The sequence below is a fragment of the Lycorma delicatula genome, chromosome 1 (genome assembly GCF_047948215.1).
Source record: "Lycorma delicatula isolate Av1 chromosome 1, ASM4794821v1, whole genome shotgun sequence".
NCBI lineage: Eukaryota > Metazoa > Arthropoda > Insecta > Hemiptera > Fulgoridae > Lycorma > Lycorma delicatula.
The window spans coordinates 278,072,882-278,095,490 of record NC_134455.1 but is presented as its reverse complement, the minus strand read 5'-3'; the positions used below and the strand labels follow the sequence as shown (position 1 = coordinate 278,095,490).

The window sequence follows — 22,609 nt, the reverse complement described above, 5'->3', positions numbered from 1 at the left end:
CATGCCCCTGTGCTGGTCAAAACATGTAGCTGAAAACACAGCTGTGTTGTTTGTATTAAGCACTGGATTTAGGAATGAATTAATTTTATTTAGTCTTATTGCTGTCTTTAGTAACACAGTGCAGTGTCATAATGTCTCGAAATTGTGTAAATGATGTGGGTGCCTATTGTTATGTAAGTGATGAGTTTACAGTAAAATAAAATATAAAAAACACAAAAAAATCTTAACTTGCCACTTAACAGTAGATCTCTGACTGTTATAATATATGTAATATTTAGAATTTTACGTGTGTTTTCCACCTGTATGACTATATGTGATCTGTATGACATATAAAATATTCACATTCTTACGATGAGTATAAAATTTCTGCATACACCAATTTACAGTTGTTATTTTTCTAACGATTATATCTTTGTTTCATTTTCCCTTCAAACATTACACATTTAATTTAAAAAAAAAACATATCACTTGTACTTTCAGTGTAAAATTGGTGATCAGGTTAAAACGTGGGCTCCACATATATTATGCACTAATTGTTCTGTGTATTTAAGAGGATGGCTGAAAGGTACATTGAAGGCTTTGTCAATAAGTGTATCTATGGTTTGGCGTGAACCAAAGGATCATGTAACCGATTGTTACTTTTGTTTAACAAGTGGGTCTGAAATTTCTAAGAAATCTAACCTTACTGTATAGTATTCTTCACTGCAACTTGGAATCAGGCCTGTACCTCACAGTGAAATTATTCCAGTTCCTGAGCCACCTGTGAAAGTATGTTTCGAAAGTGGCCATGAAGAATCAGGCAGTACTGAAGAAGACAAGAGTAAATTTGATTTTTAATTATCTTCCAATAAGCACATCTTATATCACAAGATGAATTAAATGTGGCTTAGTTAGGGATTTACATTTATCAAAAAATGAAGCTTAACTGTTAGGATCAAGATTGCAAGGTTGGAATTTACTTTAAAAAAAATACAAATATTTCGGGCTTTCGAAACTGACAAAAAGAACTTTCTCAGTACTTTATTGATGAAAATAATTTGGTTTATGGCACAAATAATGATGAGCTTATGTTACCCTTAGGACATGTTCACAAACCTGAGGACTGGCGCCTTCTCATAGATTCGTCCAAGTATAATTTAAAATTCGTTCTACTACACAACTGTAACAAATATCCTTCGCTACCAATCGCTTATGGTATTAATTTGAAAGAGACATACGATGTGATGAAAGACGTCTTGAAAAAATAAATTATAAATCATAGCTGGAACATCTGTGGTGATTTGAAAGTTATAACTATTTTGTTAGGCATGCATTTAGGCTATACAAATTACATGTGTTTTCTTTGCGAATGGGACAGCCGAGCTACGGATAAACATTATGTTTAACTTAACACCAAATGGGAAAAATATTATTCATAAGCCCTTAGTTGAACCCAAATATATTTTTACCCCCTCTCCATATCAAGCTAATGAAAAAGTTTGTTATACAACGAAGAAGGATAGTCCCGAATTTTTGTACATCAGGCAGAAATTTCCAAATTTAAGTGAAGGAAAAATTAAAGAAGGAATATTTGCTGGTCCTGAACTAAGAGAGTTGATCAGAGATTTAACTCGATGTTAAATAATGTAGTAAGTGCAGCTTGGGCTTCATTTAAAGACGTTTGCAAAACTTTTCTCGGCGAACAAAAATCCGACAATTAAAACGATATTGTTAATCGACTTCTTACTTCATACAGAACTATGGGATGTAATATTTCTTTGAAAATACATTTCCTTCACTCCCATCTGGAATTTTTTTCCCGGACAACCTCGCAGACGTAAGCGACGAACACGGTGAACGTTTCCACCAAAACATATCGGCGTTGGAAAGCCGCTTTAAAAGGAAATGGAATACTAACATGCTAGACGATTACTGTTGGACCTTAATACGAGATGTGCCTGAGGTTATTTATAAAAGAAAATCATCAGCAAAATCATTCTAACACAGCTATGGCAATGTAAAATTATAATGTTTACAAATTTTAACTGTATTTTCCCGTAATTTTTTTTGAAGCGTAATTTATTTAAAACTTAGGGTGATAGAACAATTTTATTTAGAGATCTGTAATGTACGCAAAAACTCAATTCAAGAAATGGTATCACTCTTAGAGAAACGTAAAAACATTTTTTTGTCTATCAGTTTTATTATTTTATCTTTATGTTTCTTTTAATAAAGAACAGCTTTAATTGATAACGCAGTAAGTTAACATTTGCTTCTCATATCATGTAGTGTGGCTTTCTAATAAGTAATGTATATGTTCGTTCCATCTTGTATTTGAAACACTCTGTAATGTTTCTCTAGAGAAAGAATCTTATACAACAGAATTGAAATCATCATAATTCAGATAATGATTAAGCTAAAATTTTTTGAGTGATAATTACTCCCATTTTTAAGAATACGCATAAGAGAGATTTGACTATGCTCGATTATGAAAATATAAAATGCAAAAAATACAAGTTAAAAATTGTCTAAAAAAAGAAGAAAGTATTAAATCAATTTAAAAAATCTATAATGAAAACCAAAAATGAAACAACATCAATAGTCTATGGACCTCCTGATAAAAGCTGATAAAGCCATTACAGCTGTCTCGTCCTGCATGAGTAGGGAAACTTTAACGATAATATCAGGAAATAGTCACCCACACTTAAAACTAACCAGCAATTTCTATTAACAGCAAACCATTTATATTTAAAATAACACACTATATTTTATTTCTGTGTCTTGAAGGGGCACAAAGCCGTTAGAATACGTGAACTGAAACGCCTGTTTATTAGAAAGAAGAAACAAAATGATTAAAAAAACATTAGTATCAATAAGCAATACGTTTTGTAAAAAAATATAAAATATTCATTAACTTTTCTCTTATTTTTCTCAAGATAAAAAAAGGAATTTATTTACGATAACAACGAACGCTCACAAACATATATCATATAGCGTTGTATACTGCCTTTAAAACCAAAAAAAAGTAATTTCTTTAGTTTTCAGAAGCAGAAAAAGACTACCACTGTTTATTTATGTATCCATAATAAAATAATGTAATTTGGAAGTAAAATTAGTACATCGGTAGTACTAAAGGGCAGTTCAACGACTGTCTTTTTTAATAAGATATTTGTAAAATAACCTACTCATACCGAATAGTAAACTCCATAAAATTTCACAATGTTAAGCTTAATATTGATTTTCTTATTATTTTCTAAAAGTCCTACAGAATGTAGAAACAAGAAAAAGAATATCACAACTTTTTAGTAAATGTAATAAGTTAATTACTTTTCTTTTGTAACTCATTTTATTGATAAAACTTCCTAATAAAAAGCAAAGTTTTTCCAGTTATTTTAAATTACTCATCCATTTATTCGGTTAGAAAACACATAGATGGCCAAAACTTAATTCTTTTAAAATCTTTGATCCAGTGAGACTTTTGCTAACGAATTACCCACGAAGAAATAAATGAGTATATATAATATATATATATATATATATATATATATATATATATATATATATATACTCTTTTTAATGTAAAAATTACACAAATTTTCCTTAGCGGTAATAAGATGTACTTTTCTCATGAAAGAAATAAAGCATCTCGTAGAAAAGGAAAATTTAACTTAACAATCTGTATAATTTTATTACTGTAAAATAATAAAATACTATTATTTTGTGCTGAACACAGAGTAACTTTGTTGTAACAAATATGTTGATATCTCCTGCACAAGTAACTAACTGTAAGGAGTACCTTATTTCTCGCTGCGTTCTATCTTTTAGCTTCAATAAGTCAACGAATTTTAAGGAAGGTGTCTACAAAAAAATATTAAAATGTAATTATTCCTTTTGGATATAACTTTTGTATTTCTAATTACATATTTTTTTAAATAGTATTAAACGTGATGTGAATTATTTTGCAAGAAATAAAATCATCCATTCAATAATTTTTAATTATTTCCCTTTTCACGTTTCTATATACGACCGCCGAAGAGAAGACATCCGCCATGTGACGATCCCAGTCGCCACATCACCTCCTCCGTTCCTAGCCTTATGGACTTTACTGGAGATCGTATTTTAGACCCTCTAAACCTGGTAACACATCATTAAATCCTCCGAATGGTACCAATGCAAATGTCTCGGAAAACATTTCCATTTATATATTTATTCAAATTAATATCGTCTTGTATGGCTTCCTCCAACCACTACCACCTACCATAATTTACACCCTCAACTGTCAAATTAACCGATTAGTGACAAAGCGATCCCTGCGCCTTTCTCTAACACTGAAGGCTTTATACAAAAACTCTTTCCAAATCCAACTTCAATTAGACTATGCGCTCAGATCATTACTTGTCTGAGTCTTTTAAACATCAAATATACTATTCTCATACCAACAAAACAAGAGTTGATCTCAATAACGACAATTTTGTCCTACAATTCAATTTACTTAAAGCCATCATTTATTCAAAAACCAGAAAACAAGTTCACAAATTTAATATACACAGTATATCCTAAACTTCACTTGGAAAAGTGACGAGTAAATGTTTTACTTAGTCAAAAGTACTGGTGATCGTCGGTTTGCCAACAGCTGTGCATTTATTATTCAGCCGTAGAGATCATATAATCATTCTGTTCATCAGCGAAGGGCTGATTAATAGATGTCATTATTATCACAGGAAATAACTGTTACTTAAACGACACAATATTTAGATGCTACATTACTGTTAAGAGAGAGAGCATATACGAGAGATAATGAAACAAATCAATCATTTATTCTTTTCTTTTATAAAAAAATGTTTAATATAAACTGACTTAAGTGTAAGGGAATATTTTTCATTACATTTAGTCATCATGGATAAAGATCAGTGTTATGGCAATCACAACCAGCTAAATACGTATTCTTTTTCATTATTTAATTGAAATATTTGTTTTAATACATCTTAAAAATAACTATATCACATTATTCTTAATAGGTTCTTCACTTCGTAACGATTCAATTTTCGTTACTTGATTATTAGCAATCATTTTTTGTTTGTTGAGATTTTAGGGGGATCACCTGCTTCGGGGTCGTTAGCTCCTTCCACATCAAAAAATAAAAAAATAACAAAGCTTTACCCTCCCTAAAAAGAACACAAGCGACATAGTCAAGGATGAGTCTTGTCAAAAAGAGCATCTAAAGGTAGAGAGAGACATGTCAATGGTTATTAAAATCACTAAAATACAACGTAACAAGGATATAAAGGACCTTGTTATTTTAAAACCTTTATAACAATTTCTTACGAAATTTTGTTAAAACTATCAGACAACAATTCACTGTTATTAGAATTAAAACACAAACCGAAAAAACTTTTAAACCGAAGATGAGAAGGGTGTTGCCACTTAACATGACATATAACACTTACAATAAAACATCAAAAATACTTATAAAATAAAAAATTAAAAATAAATCTTTTATTATAAAAATCTTCATGAAAACATACGATCAACTTTTCTTCAAATTCTCTCACCTAGGTTTCCCTTTATGCCAACCTATTTTGCTTTTTTTTCTATCTTCCTAAGGCCTGGATGTCGACATCCAATGTACCCGAGGCCTCGGAGATAGTCTTCAGATCCACCGTAAGTCGTTGAATATCTCCTGCTGTCGGCATCGGATGACACTTGTTCGGTTGGCGCGATTAGATGTACCTCAGCGTCCACACTGGATGTACTCACCGCTAAAATATGTGGGGAAGCCGAAGTTCTTGCCCTCTCAGCTAAAGGCCTCGGGATTTTGGAGGCTCCATTGTTAGTTCTTAAAAATCTTCCTTTTTTACTATTTTCACTTCTGGTTTCACGGATCCCTCAATGGAATTTTTTCTACCTGCACTTTTACTTTAGATATAGTTGGCAGAGTCTTTTTCTCAGTTATTGCTTCTTTTTGCTTAATTTGTGTTAATTTGTGCACAAACTTCGACCGAGTTTGTTTCTATGGAAACTTCTGCTATCTTCTGCGTTAGCTTTGAGCTACTTCCTCTTGATGGTCGTCTCTTCATTTTTTGCTTGACGATATATAGGACCATATTTGCGAGGACTGATGCTATTTCCGATAATATGACTTTGGAAGCTACAGGAGCTGCAGCATCCTGGGCATATGACGCAACCTTTGGCAATCTGGAGATAACAATCTGCCTAGCTTTCAAGTAGCTAACCTTTTATATCTCTTGCCTTTCCGAGTAGTTACTTTTTCCTTGTAAATAGGACAATTTCGGGATCTTGCAGAGTTGTGTCCATGACAATAAACCCATACAGGTGGGTCCCTGCAAGGTCATCCGGATGCATGGCTCACCACAAACGTAGATATGTTTCCTGGTGCATATCGCCGCAATTTGTCCGATTCGCTGACATTCATAGCATTGCAGTGGAGTCGATATAAAAGGACGTACGTCTATGAAATCCTGCCTAAATCCTCTTCGGTATATTGAAGGTTAGGACTTGTGACGCGAAGGGTACAACATCTCTGTTTTATCGGGTATTCAATCGTCGACATGTAACAAATCCTTGAGCATGAAACTCTTTGACGATTTCCTCTTAGGTACAGTTCAGTAAATCTCTACATACATCAGCACATTTTGACGTACTTAATTTACCGTGCGGCGTAACCACAACGTCTAGTACTCCAACTTTCTTAGGTTTAAGTAACCGTAATGTTTGTACGTAGTCATTATTTCTACAAGTAGTCCAACTTCGGTCTTGCTAACATTCTTTAATGGAAATCCAACGGCTTCCGTGATTTCTTGAGCTATCACAAAATGGCTAGTCTTTGTAAAATAGCCTTCCCTTTCCTTGACCACAAGATATTTCGGAATCGGAGCGCTTCTCTTCGAACAAAACTTTGTTCGATCCATCTTTTTCATAACAGTAAATCCTTTTTGTCGCTAAACTCTACGCCAGCGAAGGTAGAGGCTTTTCACGGGGATTTTTACGTGGACCCTCTGCCACGGAAGTTGTGGAAGTTGAAAGTTCCATAATCCTATGTTATCCCAGTTAGTATGTCGCAAGGTGTGAGCGGAGAGACAGTTGGGCGTGCCCAACTGTGTTCCTGCCTGGGTTCCCCCAGTCAGCCGCCTCCTAAAAATTTAACCCGGGCCAGGGAATCAGGTACTACCTGACTTACGATACTGACATCCCAGGGCTTGCACGTAGCACTAAGGGCTCCGATATCCGTACTCATAAACAATGTCTGCTAAGAGCCAAAGTGTCCGAAGCACACTGGACGGCTCAAGACTTTGGCAGAGCAAGCTCACAACAGTCCACCGTCAACCTGACTCCTCAACCGAAAAAAGGGATGTGCACTCCCCGACCACACTTTGCCCAGCATCGACAAAACACATCACGATCAATCCTCCCGCTCTCGCTGAAAAACCAGCGAAACCGAGAAGCACAACCTCAACCAGCTCCGACAGCTCGGGACCGCCAATTCCGTACTACACAGAGAGCTCCTGAGCGAGACCATTTCCCCGTTGGCCGACATAAGTGAAGGTACCGAAGTATCGTGTCCTTGCCCACCCCCGACTTGTGCGTAGTTATTGCACAGACCTGGGCTGGGGTGGATCTGTCAAAGGAATTATTATTATTATCATTTATACTATCATTTAAAAATCCCTCCTCAACAGAAATTATATTATTCAAATTTTATGTATGTATTTGACAATAAATTTTTTATTTCTTTAAACAAATAGTTTATACAATTATAAAAATATTATATGCTTTTATCAATGACGATCGTGATGGTAAAAGTTATCTAATTAATTTAACTATCAAATTTTTTAATAGTTAAACATAAATCTATTAACTTAAGCAAATATTGCTGCTGTTTTTCAATTAGATGACCGCTGACCTAAATTTTAGTGGATTTTGTGAGTTTAGAAGGAATATATTAGAATGTGGTAAAAGTTGTGATAGATTTTTATGGTATTTATTCATTTAAAATATTGTTTTTCTGCATTTATTTTTTTAGTTCTGTATTTTATAAAGCGGTAGTGTTAAAGGCGGTTATTTTCTATGTTTAATATATTAAGGATGTTTTTCTTACTTAAATGATGAGCTGTCGTTTTTAATTTGTTAGGTAGATGGCAAAGGATGATTGATGTTGGAATCAAGAGATTTTTTTATCTATTGAATCTTTGTACACTTATATCTATTAACAAAAAAAATAAAACTGACAACACTGTGGATTGTTTCTCATACATGATGTACACAATACGCACACAACTTAATTTAAAATACTTATCATTTTATTTAATTATAATATTTTTTCGTTTATTTAATTTATTGATTTTAGCTAAATTGCGTGTGCATACTGTATTTAATTGGCATGGGTGTGGCGGTATTAGCGACGACGGTCGGCACTAACTAAACTAATGTAATTTTACTACTAACATAGAACAAATTTCGCTGTGTCGGTTGGCTGGTGTAGCCGCGAGACTTAACACACCAGGTACCGAGTCAACCAAGCGATCGAGTTTGAGAACCGTCCAGAATGAGTAACTTTTTTACACTTTAATATTATTCATTTATTTAATTCCACCGCTCAACTGTGACGTCCAAACATAGCAGACGACTATTATTTTTTGGGGTGAGGCTGCTATTTTGCGAATTTTTTTTACAAATATCCTTAATTTTTAATTGTTAACAAATGAGCCTAAGAAAAGTATGACCTTAATTAGGCGAAATCTCGAAATACTGAGGGTGACCTTGCTCTACAGCCTCACCCACCTCTTAACCTTTTAAGTTGAAAATTTAATGGTATCGATACCCCATATATAGAAATTATCTGATCAAGTTTGGTCAAAATCGGTCTACTAGTTCTGGAGATATAAAGTGATTTACAGGCTAACACCACACACACACACACATACATACGAACATTATATCTAGAAAATTTCCAACAGGTTTTTTGGGTTCTTAAATGTCAAAGCGTCAAGATCCATGAAAACCGCATTTGCCTAAATTGAACCGATTACAGTAATTTCCTTTTAGAAATATATGTCTGCTATTGCGCTATCTAGACGGGAAAGTAGTTTGGAGGAAATCATTTGGAAATTTAAAAAAAAAAAATTGGGTACAACGCAGTTTTCAGGCAAAATTCTTAACGAATCGTTATGTAGTTTATCAAACAATCGTAATGCCTCTGGAATGTACGAACTGAAATAATCCAACTGCACAATGTTGCGTTACTGAAACTGAAAGAGTTATGACGTGAGCTTTATTCCGTAATATTGTTTTATATGTTTTACTTAGTAGTAAAAAATTTAATAGTTTACGTAATTATAAAAACATTTTTAATAAGTATTTGATAACGATTTTGTAAATAGCGTACGTTATTCATCTTGCATAACATATTTATGCAAAGGCACAACAAATTTTAAATATATATTAATCTATAAACATATTTTGTATGCCAGTTTAAAGAGTACCGCAGGCAAACGACTGCGGGATTACGTACAGCCCCATTGTATTCTTGATAGATACGGCATTGTGGTAATTGTAATTGAACTAAACTGACGTGTGATGGTGTGACAGACTTAATACAATCAACTCAATATCTGCATTTCTGCGTACTTTAATAAAATATGAGTAAAGTTACGTTAATATACCATAGAACTTGCTTTATTTTAAATTTTCGAATTACAGGTGTCATAATGGTCTGATTTTATGACATTCAATTAAACAGGATTAACATAACTTAATTTAAATTCTCTTAGTTATAAATAATAACTATTATTAACATCACATCGCCTAATTCAGTGCCTGCCATTTCCCTTGCTGTTTTTTAGTTTATATTCCATTTATTATAATAATCGAGTAATGGCTGCCAATCAGTTTAACGCGTATAATCTCGTTTCATAATTACTATTTACAGTTAAAATTTCATTACTCTCCTATTTTCAACTTACTGAAGATCCTTTTTTAATTTATTTTATTTAATGGCCTGATAGTTTAAACTTAAAAATAAACTATTATATTCTACACCCTCTTTTATAAGTCTTATTAACTATCTAATAAGTCCTTTTTCATTGTCCTCAACTTATTTAGACTTGTTACTACTTTTATGGCTTATCGATTATTTATTTTAAAAAAAAAAACTGTGTTAAAGAGGAATGATCAATTGTAGCAGTTAAATTCCTGATACGCTAGTTATATGAAGCTGAGTAAAAAAAGTATATAAAGTAATAAAACTTTCGCAAGAAAGGATATTGGAACTTAGGAAGTTTTTAATTTTTTCTGTAAAATACTTTTTATTAATAGCTTACTTTGGAGTTTTAAAATTTATAGAGTAAATAAAATAAATTACATTAAAATATCTCTGCTTACAGATGCGCTAAAATTGACCGAACTTTATTAGATGCTATGGAGAAAATACTTAAATTACCAGGGTCAGGTGAATAACATTTAATGAAAAATGAAACTATTGGTAAACTTAATACTACTTACATAATAATACCTTTTACATTTTTGAAATTTACTTTACTAGGAAATTACTTAAATCATATTTTATTTGAGTATTTGTGTTTAATGGTCAAAATAAAAGCAGGTATTTTTTTATCTGTGAGCATTCATTTAATGGTCTTTTACAATACTTTAAACATTTCTCTTAAATACAATATATTACATAGACTGTTTTAGAAATTAATGTATAAGCAAATAAATAATATTGAATTAATAAATAATGAAATATTTAAAAAAAAACATTTTTAAAAAATTGATATGTGAATTTCCTATTGTTATTTGAAAAATATGAGATACTTGGAAGGGGCGTAGGCGTGAAATCCTATATTGAAACTACCGAGATAAACAAAGCTTACAATTAAAAAAAAAATCAAAAAAAAAAAAAAACTTACATGGTCACCTTATTACATGCTTGCCATCGCGGGGAGCATGTAGACGATAGAAGGATTTCAGTTACACCCGCAATAAAATCGACCCTGGCCGCCACATCGCCAGCTCTAAATGTGATATAAGTCCATTTACAAATTATTTTCAATGTACATGATCTGCAGGTGGCCGAAAAAATCCAATCCAACAAAGTGATCTGAAGGTGGAAGACAGTTAAAAAATCATTATATTTCTGAGGAAAACACTCTTTAGTCAGCTATAAGTATCATACGTATGTATAGCTGTTGCCACCCTTCACGTGGAACATAGGTGGTATGTTCCTGAAGTGGGAATTATCTACCTCAGGGTATTTATGTTATTTATTTATTTATTTTTTTTGGTTACATGGGCATCGACTTCTACAGTCATTAGCTCTCGTTACTTCTTTAAAATAAAGTTTACAATACCATCAGGTTCGTAATACGTAAGGGTGTAAAGAGTCCTTAAATTTTATTTAGAAACACCAAAATGGTCAAGACAGAACATTTAAGCACAAACACTGCTGGCTTCTCTTTTGTTTTTCTACGAAGAGACCCAGTCTTGTGTTTACCGCTGGTAAAAGCCATGGAGGTATTTATCTTGTAGAAACTGCTAAAGTCTTTGGTAAAGAAATTTCATACTTTCATGTCAATTCGTAATGCCGTATTCCGGCCGGTTTAGAATAGGTTAGTCATAAGCGGAAAAAAGACATTCTTCTATCGGCTGTCTCGACCCAGGATGGAGTTATTATACACAACAAACCGTATCCTCACTCTTCTAATGAACGATCTGCTTCCAGATGATACCGAGATTGATGAAACCTCGTGTCATCGACGTGTTCGTAGGGAAGTTGTAGGTTTTCGTTCTGAGAATCTGTCTTCAGAAATTACTGAGGCGGAAGTCTGCCATAATTTGTAGCGTGGTTAGGAATAAAGCCCCCGGATATGATGGTATTGCAGTAGAGCTTCTTGTTCGTACGTTTCCAGGAATTCTTGATCCTTTGACTAGGTTTTTAATACGATGTTTTTTGCTGGGTATTTCCCAGCGTGTTGGAAACGTGATGAATTACTATTTAACGTGAATTACTCTTCAACGGTGGCAACATAGATCCCACTGTAAGTTCTTCTTACCGTCCTCTGACGCTTGCCTGTAGTAGGAAAGGTTTTCAAGAAGGTCTTCTACCTCCGCAATAATTGTAGGTTAACTTCTAACAATATGCTGAAGGTTGAACAATATGGTTTTCGTCCAAAAAAAGGCACAGAGAACGTAATTCTTAGGGTAATGGATCTTGCTTCGTCCAGCGAGTACAAATATGTACTCGGCATCTTCTCGGACATATCCGGGGCCTTCAACAACTCCGTCTTGTTTCAACTTCAGCACCGTGGGTGCACACTAAATATGATTAGAATTCTCTCGAGCTACTTCAGCGACAGAACTGTCGTCCTTCGGCAACTGGGAAGTAGGAAAAACGCTATCTAAATGTTGTCCACAGGGCAGTGTTCTAGGTCCATTCGTCTGGGTCGTTGTGTTCGACTCTCTCATGCAATTGCGGATGCCAAGTGGCCGCCGCATCGTGGCTTATGCCGACTATGGTTTGCTGCTGGTTGAGGGCAATTTGCGTGCCGATATGGAGCTCAGAGCGACACAGGCATGTAAGGTGCTAAGGTTTAGGAGACTTCAGCATTAGATGGTTATCAGTGCGGAGAAAACCACTATGATGTTTCTGAAGGGTCGTCTAGCCGCAAATCGTCACCCACGGGTTGTGATGCCTTCCGATTAGGTATGTTACCGTTCAGAAGTATCTGGATGTCATCCTTGATGAGTGAGGGTTCAATTCAAGGAGCACCTTCAGTTTGTTCCAAAGAAGGCCATCGATACCTTCTTTGGACTATAGTTTCGATGATACTGTGGACCATGTCCTGTATGTTTGTCCGCGGTACGAGGCAGAACGAACCAAAGTTGTTAGGGGACTAGTGAGAGTGGATTCCTTTTTTGACCTGCCAGTCAACTGGAAGACTTGCAGAAACTAGATAATTGTTGTGGCTGGCTTCCTTCGCTTCCTCTCCCTGAGCAGGACGGCTGACGGGATTAAGTAGAGTAACACCCCGGATAGATAGGGACCGCCTTCGCGGTTGATTGGTCAAAAGTAGCCGTACTGGCATCGAGCCAAGGTTAGTTAGAATTGTGGAGATAATTTTGTTTGTATTTCTGTCGGCGGAACTGTGACTGCATTGCTGAGGTCATGGGTTACTATAGAGTCGTGAGGTGTAGTGGGTTTTGGCGAGGGCAGTTTTGAATGAGCACACGACACTGTCGGCGGGATGGCGACTGCACTGCCGAGAGCATGGATCCCATGTAGCCGTGAGGTGTAGCGGCATATCGACGTTGGTTGAAAGCAAGTAAATGTCACACGGGACTCTGCGATGGAGCTGAGTGCAGGTATGAGGTCTGACCGCCTCTCCCTTGTTGGCTAGATCGGAGTCCGTAAATTAAACTAAGTCTGTGGTATGAACTGAAGTTGAGTTAATTATGGGAACTAGGACTAAATTTCTTTGTTGCGAACAACGTTTTTGGTGGTATATTATTGTTAAATTACCTCAAATTTCAAGACATTTACTAGAAATTGGCTCAATAAAAGTAGAACTAGGCGTGGGGTTCGTGCTTCCGCAAACTCGTTTAGTTAATTTAGTGAGAAACGATGAAAGACATTCAAGATGTCCGGACAATTTCTAAAGCAAAGGCAAAAGCTGAGTTCAAAAATCACCGATGTAAACGTCTACCGAGCCATTTACATCGGTGGCATCCCAACGAAGCGTGGCTTATTACTATGAGATGTAGAAAGTTAGGGGACGAATGACGACTCCCGTTGAAATCCATCATAACTGGAACAGGGGGGTTTGTAGCGATCGGAAGCGTCACAATGTTCCCCCCTACGTGTTTGTGATGGTCTAGACTAGATAGCAGGACGTTCGTATAATGCAGTCAATGGATGATTGTTAAATATTTTGTTATTTATACGGATTGGAAAGGCCCACATATTTGCTGCATATCATAGCAATAGGATCTCTCTTCTATAACATAGTGGCATTATTCCGACTTCTGACATTATACTAGTCGCTGGACTTGTACGGAAAGTGACTCTGGCATATTTAATTCCGCTGTTATGTATTACGTCTAACTTCCGTAAATGAGACTTTCTAGCGGATGAGAATACTATAATTCGTAGTCGACTTTCGATTGATCCAATGCTTTATACAGCCTTAATAGTGTTTTTTTTATCTGAGCCCCAATTGATTGGGGATAAACATTTAATAATGTTTGGGGCTTTTTTGCATTTATCTCTCAAGTCCTGTATATGTGATTAACAGGGTTTTTCCAATGTTAAAATTAAGAACACCTTTTAATTTAAAAAAAAAAAATTATTGTTCATAAAAAAGACGGACTAGAACCTTCCGTAAATACTTTTGAGACGGATGTTTGATTTCTTTCCAACTAAAAAATAGATTTTACTATAAATAACTAAAATATTTTCGTCAATTGAAGTCTGATAGAAAAACTCAAAGAAATATCCAATTGGTTTTTGAGAGATCTTTGGCAAATAGAAATAAATTGGCTAATCTGTTATGATTTTCTATGAAACGTAAAAATAGATCCTATTTTTGAAAGAAAACATCTCTGAGTGATGGATGAATGAAAGTTCAAATTTATATGCAAGTTATGCGAGTCAAACCTAGCGTCTCTATTTGAGTGATGTTACTGAAAACATCGTAAATGATTTAGACTAGCTGTAAATGATTTCAGTTCTGAAAAATAGCATTTTTTAGAACATACTTTTACGTTTTGAAATATGTTGGTTTTAGTAAATTAAAATTTTTGTATCTTGTTTTAGTTCTAGTAGTTTTTATAATATCATCTTTAATGTTCAAATGAATAACAGAAAAAAATACTCTTCGTGTTTGTTAAATAACTTTACAATCAAATCCATGAATGAAAATGAAACAATTAAAAAATCCATGTGGTTATGGCTTATGCTTTAATGATACTTTTGTTTAATCAAAATCAGGTTCAGTCATATTAAAATCAATGCATTAATTCAGTTTATAGTATTAATCAGATCATTCGAATTAAAATACGGATTCTTTTCTAAATTTCCAACTTAGATAATATCTCGCTATCGTCTGCAGTAAACAATTTTGATAATATGTTTCTAAATAACAATGTAAAAAACTAATTTGATTTTTTAATTGAAATCTGATTTTAACTGGAAATAAGAAAATTAAAAGTATTTTATTTACAGGCACTACTGAAGCCTTAACTAAAATAACACCAAATTTTGTTATTATTAAATAAATAAATGAGAAATAACTATTATTTGTTTAAAGAAATTTGAATGATATTCAATATTCAAGATTAAAATAACTCTTTTCCTTCAATATTCCGACCGACCGTCGACTAGTAGATTCAAGATTCCATATTTCCCTACCTTCGTGCTTCTTCATGTGTGCTTGTGTTCAACTAGAAGTCGACAGTTATTCATTCGAGTTCATCCGTCATTATTTTTTTACGTTCTATTGAACTAACGAGTAAATAAGAATCGATGAAATTCACGTTTATTCGTACTATAGAAAGGGAACAGTGAAGTTTATCTCGCTGTAATCTTCATTGACTAAATAACTGACAGTATCACATCGGTGCTGGCCTTGGGTCGTCAAACCCGTTGTTGTGTAGGGGTACTCAATTTTATATGTCACCTTCTTTGTATTTACTGCAGTAAAGTGTTATTATTATGGTGAACACCATTGCAACTAAATAAAGCAACACTATCGGCAGCTCAGATGCTTCACATTCGTCACAATTAAAAGAGAGTAGGGCAGGAAATGTAAAAACAAATTAACGCTCCAATAGTTATTATGAAGCAATAGATATTATTAGTTGATTACTTCCGACCCTTACAATACCTGGGATCTGAATGTTATTTTATTCCATCGTACTTATTATTAATATTATTTTTAAACAAATTCACTATTTTATTTTTTATAAACGTGTCATATTTTTAAAATAAATTTAATATAATATTTGTCATGATTATATTTTTATAAATTCTCTCCCAATCAATGATTATACTTTGAACCACACTATATACGGCATGTTTTTGTTTGAATGATAAAAAAATGTAACTTGTAAATTAACTTATTTTTTAACAATATTAATGCAAAATGATTTTTACGTTAATAATAATAAAATAAGGTCAGAAAAGTATTCTACTGAATAAAATGTTAAGCTGATCGAATGCAAAATTATCACTTATTGTGATAGAAATTTCAAAAAGTTTTTTAGTAGGATAGTGCCGTTTGCGATGGCAGAATGATGGTATGAATTATAATACTGAAACGGAAAGAAATGAAAGTATTAAAATAAATTGAAATTCGCATGGAAAAAGAATTTTGTGTGTGCGCGCGTGTGTGCGTGTGCGTGTGTGTATGAATATACATATAATTTTTTTGTAATTTTTTTCGTTCACTGCAAGCTCAATGTTGATTTAAAATGAGTAAATTAGATAAAAATGTGTTGTCCTACCTGTCTCTCTCCATTCACTTGTGCCATGGTCCCCTTGGGGCACTAAGTTTTCTGCTTGTCTTTCTTTCCAAAGTTTGTTGTTGCCTGGTTTTACTGAAAAAAAATGAGGGGAATAATAATCACGTTCTAATAAAACAAAGATTATTCCCTACTTCTATTTATTAAACTTATATTACTTGTTTTTTACCGGTCTGTGTTTGTATTTATAAAACCGAAAACTTTCAGTTTTAATTATTTTTAATATTTATATTAAGAGAATTTTATAACTTTTAATTTAAATAGTACAATTCTGAAATATACCATAACGCAAAAAATACGTTTAAAATTTTTAACCGATACCGGTCATTCGGATGCAGTCATATATTGAATGTATGATAAGTTAGTTCATATAATAAATTATTTGAATGTACGAATTATTATAATAATTTAGTATCTCATAATGGATACAAATTTTTCGGTAATACGTTTCACATTTATTTAACATTACCTAAAATTCAATATTTTCAACAAAATATTAATGCGTAAGCTAGATGGAATTAATAAATTATGATAGAACCATAGCCACATTAATTTAATCTCTGCGAATCCTTTATCGCTACATTCTGTATAATACAATATAACATTATAATAACAAACAGTAATTATTATTTACAATGAAGTTGAAAACCGGCAGCATATCACCACTGTAAAATATCCGTAATAAATGTAACACAACTGCTGTAGGATTTAATATTATGGAATTCGTACTGTCTGACAATCCTATTATTCTTTTAGGTCAATTTTTATTATAAGAATTTTATTTAATTAATATATGATAGAAAAATGTCAGGATTATCTTATATATTCATTATATTATTAATGAGGTAAAGCATTATGATAATTTTAACTTATTCAAGAAACATACTGTTCCAGGTATTAACTAAAATAAATATACAATATTTTTAAATTAGTTAGATATACATGCCTGGTTACGAAAATAAATCTTTGAAACGTTTTAAACTTACTTTTATCGTTTATATTATATAGTGTATGTGTATATATATATATATATATATATATATATATATATATATGTGTGTGTGTGTGTGTGTATGTATATATATATACTATTAAACAAAATATTATTAGTTCACTTCAAGCCTAAGTAAGTTTAAACTCAATGTCTTTATAAAAACTATTTTATATTTAAATAACACTGTTTTATTTCGTTATACTCATCAAATTAGCCCTTAATCAATATTTAAAATACCATCAAGACATGCGTGTTTCATTTAAATTCTTTCACTACAGGTTATTTTAAAGAAATGATCATGTTTATGTGCAACATGAGGGAAAGAACATGTAGGGAACGTCGGCCAACCATTTGAATCTCTCATAAGGGTTAAAAAACACATAAATAGAAAACAATCTAAATTTTTGAATTTTAGAATGTTAACATTACTACTCTAAAACCGATCCCATTTTCTCCGTATTTGCAGACACATATTTTTATTATTGATAACCAAAACGTTCATTGGTTTTAGAACTAATAATAATCTTAAAAGGGTAATTTCTACCACAATCCTTTACTGGACATTTTTAAAGAATACAGCTAATCAAAGTTGTCAAAATTCTTTTTAAAAAATTAGGTAAGGCATTTTATATTTTGCTTTCTTTAAAAAGGGATCAATACATTTTATTAATTTCTGTGAACTGGAATGAAAAGAACTTTGTAACGTAATTTTGTAACTTTGTAACTATTAATGTCCAGATATAACATCCCGACAGGTTTTAGCCAAAGTAACTACTATCATACTAATACGCAAGTGTTATTAATTTTTTAACAGTTATATTACTGCATTATTTACTTTAAAAAACTGTAATTCATAAAAATTACTGATGTGAATCGATATAATTACTTTACCTTTTCATGTTTATACGTCAGATAATTTAAAGAATGTTTTACTATTAGAGATATACTTGGCAGAATGTTTGTTTTCTATCAAGTCTTGGTGGAGTTTTTATTTTTGTCATAATGATATTAAAGTATTAAAATTAGTTAGAAAATGTATTCGATATATAAAATAGAGAAATAAAACCGTTACTTACGCGCACATTTACGACTCGTACCATGTAGGCCGGCGCCTTTGTAATTTGTGCCTGATTTTGAATAAAGTTTTATGGACATTAGAAGCCCGGTTTAAAACACCGCAGATTCGGATGTAACACGGGGTAAGTATGTTCCCGATAAAACACACAGTAGTTTTTTTAATAAAATTTTTACTTTTGAATGTTAAGTTAAAACAGGAAATATTCTACAGAGAGAGGTTATGCAGTACAATTTTACCGTTAAGACTCCCCGTCGTCGCACCACTCAGTTGACCGTGACAGAGGATTTCACAGAAGTAACGGGACATGGAAAAAATAGTGTACTTCTACAACAGTTAAAAATTATGCATAATGTAGAAATTCTTAAAAACCTACGGATGTTAGTCTGAATCATGCATTCTGTGTGTAAAGTCCCGAGTTCACAATTCAAAATATCGCGAAGCGGAAAGGATATTCGCTAGGAGATAGACAGAGAATTATCGACCCTGTAAAAAACGGGTAAGCAAGTTTATCATTTGAGTGTGGCGTCCCAGAAGAAAGAATTAGTGGATGGATGAAAGACTGTAAATTCTGTACACACAGATAAAGTGAAATTTGATTGCAAAGAAAAACTAATTAGGCAAAGGTAGTGATCTTGATGATTGCTTATACGAGTGGTTCTTAATACGACGAAGTGCAAGGGTACCGTTATCTTTTCGCAGTAAACATAGAAAGCATTAAATTAAACGTGTATGCAGGTGGGGAAAGTTGTAGTCCAAGTGTTTTAAACATGGTAATATGGCTTTAGTAACAACGTTCTTGTACATTGAAAAATGGATGGATTACTGCTGAAATTTTTGCAAAGTGGTTCCATGAGAAATAGTTTCATCAGTGAGAAAATGCCTGCGGTCATTTAAACTTGAAGAGAGAGCTGTTCTTAGTCTCGACATTATTCAACGTATTCACCTGTTGCTATAGTCTTGAGATGGGAACGTCAGAGTTATGTTTTTGCCAAAATACACTACGTCAACGATCCAGCCATTGACCAAGGTGTATATTATAAGGGTATTCAAAGCATATTACAACCATGAACTGCTCAACACTCCTGTGAATTGTTACGAGGAAATGGAAACCTTCTTTAAGTCCATCCATCTGAAAAGAAGAAACTCTGAAGAAATTTTCACCGGCGGAAATTGTTTAGTTGCAGAATTCACGATGAATGTCATAAAGCCAGCTTGTAGTGTTCTGCATTATGAAATAATGATTGATGATTTGAATGACTGGGTAGATATTGAGAACAATGAGCTAGTTTCAGAGTGCACATCTGATAAAGATATACTCGATGCTGTCCACAACTAAAACGATAATAAAAATGAGATAATGGCGAAGATGATAATGATGAAAATGGTATGGAGGCGGTAACAGAGATTATAAATTTTGTGAAGTAATAACTCACAAAAGAAAGTGATTTTATGGATAGAGTAGCAAATTGAATATAACAGTATTCATTTCCTCTAACTTTCTACAATAAAAAAAATAACGAGAAGAAAAATCGGAACGTTTATCCGTCAAAAAACAAATTACTACTTTTTTAACACACTGCAAAATTAGTTTAGTGTAAACTGCGTGCAGTATAAATTGAGATCAGCTGCAAAACTGGAATCAATAGCATAACTGTTGAGCAATTTTTTAAAAATATTGGATAATACTGTTATTTATTAGTGCAAGAATATTTCCCGCCTCCAGCTCCGCAGGATGAATTTTTGTAACTTGCGGTCACATTTAAGTATATCGTACCCCAACAACCGCGTTGTATTGGACTTTTATTGTATTTATTTCTTAATGTAGGCTGAAAAGTAAAGTATTATTTTTTTCATATGTTCAGTGACTCATGGACTATATACAAATTCACCAAGTAGGTAATAGGACGTTGATTGAAAACTTAAAAAAATTATAAATAATTATTATAATCATTAGTGGTAATTCAGAGGTTTTATAATTATTAATTAATTATAAAACCTCTGAATTATAATGGTTATAAAGAAATTATTTTAAACTTCCTATTAATTAGTCTTTCACTAATGCAATTGAAAGAAAATATAAACAGCAGAAAATTACATTAAAATTTTTAATTATTTATGTGAAGAGAATTACATCTTAAAAATATTGAAGAGAAGTACAAATAATTTTAGAGTTAATTGTATTATATTTATCAGAAATAAGAGTAAGAAAAATATATGTCGAAGTTTACTTTAATTACGGAGGGATTGGGGTATTTCATGAAGTAGGTGTGATGATAGGATTAGATTACCTAAAAAATGAGTACAGTTGTAAGTTTTCAGATTTATTTATTATACCCACCGGGTTGGTCTAGTGTTGAACGCGTCTTCCCAAATCAGCTGATTTGGAAGTCGAGAGTTCCAGCGTTCAAGTCCTAGTAAAGCCAGCTATTTTTACACGGACTTGAATACCAGATCGTGGATACCGGTGTTCTTTGGTGGTTGGGTTTCAATTAACCACACATCTCAGGAGTGGTTGAACTGAGAATGTACAAGACTACACTTCATTCACACTCATACATATCATCCTCATTCATCCTCTGAAGTATTATCTAAACGGTAGTTACCGGAGGCTAAACAGGAAAAAGAAAGAAAGATTTATTTATTATACTCGTATTGCACAAGCCTGCAAAATTCGGATTGTGGAATGAAAGTTTTTTGACTTTTGATAATTAGTCTCTCTACTTTTTAACGCTCAATCCGAAAATGGCCTTCACTTTTTCCCACCATGTTAGTCGTGAGGAGTAGATAGCTTCCAATAAACATGTTACATCTTATTAAGTCTTTCTACAACCTGTCGGCTAAGCTTTCCCACGTCTCGTCTTCTTCAACCTGTTCCCCCCACGCCAACCTCTTCAAACCATTCAACTGTTTAGCTATAAGAATGCATAATATAAGCCATTAATTTATTATAAAAAAATACGTTTTATGTATATTTTACAGTATCACATTTTTGAAAATTTTCAACTTTTTACAAATTTTTAAATTTTCGATTTGCGAAAAATCTTGACATAATAGAAAAAAATGAAGGTTATTTTAGGATTCAGCACTAAATGTACATAACAATCAATTGTCAGAAACTAAACGACACAAAAATCGCAGGCTTGTGTTACCTAACTAATTTTAATAAGCAGTATCTAGGAACTTACATGTGCACGGAGTTAAGTAAAAGAAGATAAAACAAAAGAAAAGTTTATTCATCAAAAATATCAAATAAAATGCAGTCAATCGAATTACTTGGTATGGTTAAGACAATATTATACCTCAGGACAGACTAGGAACACAAGCGGTATTCTTTTTTATTAATATATAACTTCGGTTTATGACCAGAAAACCTCGAACGTCATTTACTCTTGGGGCTGTGAGTGGTAATAAAGCTCATAAAATAAATAAATAGTACGAATTGAATAAGTAAAATTTAGTAATATATAAATTTTTGGATGGCTGTATTATTACTTTTTCTTTTTTTTTTCTTTAATCAAAATTTTTTATCAGGTTCCATTTCTTATAAAAAAAATTATTAATTATTATAAACAAGAAAAATCTGATTAATAACAATGATAGTGTTGACGCTATCACGATAAGAATGTTACTAATTAACAATAGTTCAAGAAAATAATTTTCTGCAGCGTATATTCTACTGTAAATTGGAATTGCATCATGATTTAAAATAACAAACAAGTAAAATATTTTCTACCAACAAAAGAAAATTTTAGATTTTATTACCATAAATCAGATGAAATCACTTAACAGATGGGTTTAGGAAGAAAACCCTCCATCGCTTAGGAATGCCATAATTTTTTACCTAATATTCCACAGTACGTAGGGGTCGCTATGAGAAACAAAGTTTCTTTCAGTCTTCGAAAACTAAAATCGTTTGCAGATATAGTAATAACATTTTTTAATATACTTAAACAAAAAGCAGCTTCTTAAGTAATTTTTTTTATGAATAAATTAACATTTTTATATAGTGATACTTGGTCTTGTCT

At 32.8% G+C, this 22,609-nt stretch overlaps 1 protein-coding gene across 1 annotated transcript in view; it reads right to left on the bottom strand.

Annotated features, from left to right (window-relative positions):
* Positions 1-22,609, bottom strand: part of LOC142318316 (lachesin-like) — a 470,857-nt gene that overhangs the window by 7,608 nt on the left and 440,640 nt on the right. Inside the window, exon 11 of the mRNA XM_075354889.1 lies at positions 16,495-16,587. Coding sequence (XP_075211004.1) covers positions 16,495-16,587 — 93 coding nt within the window. The remainder of the gene's footprint in view (positions 1-16,494; positions 16,588-22,609) is intronic.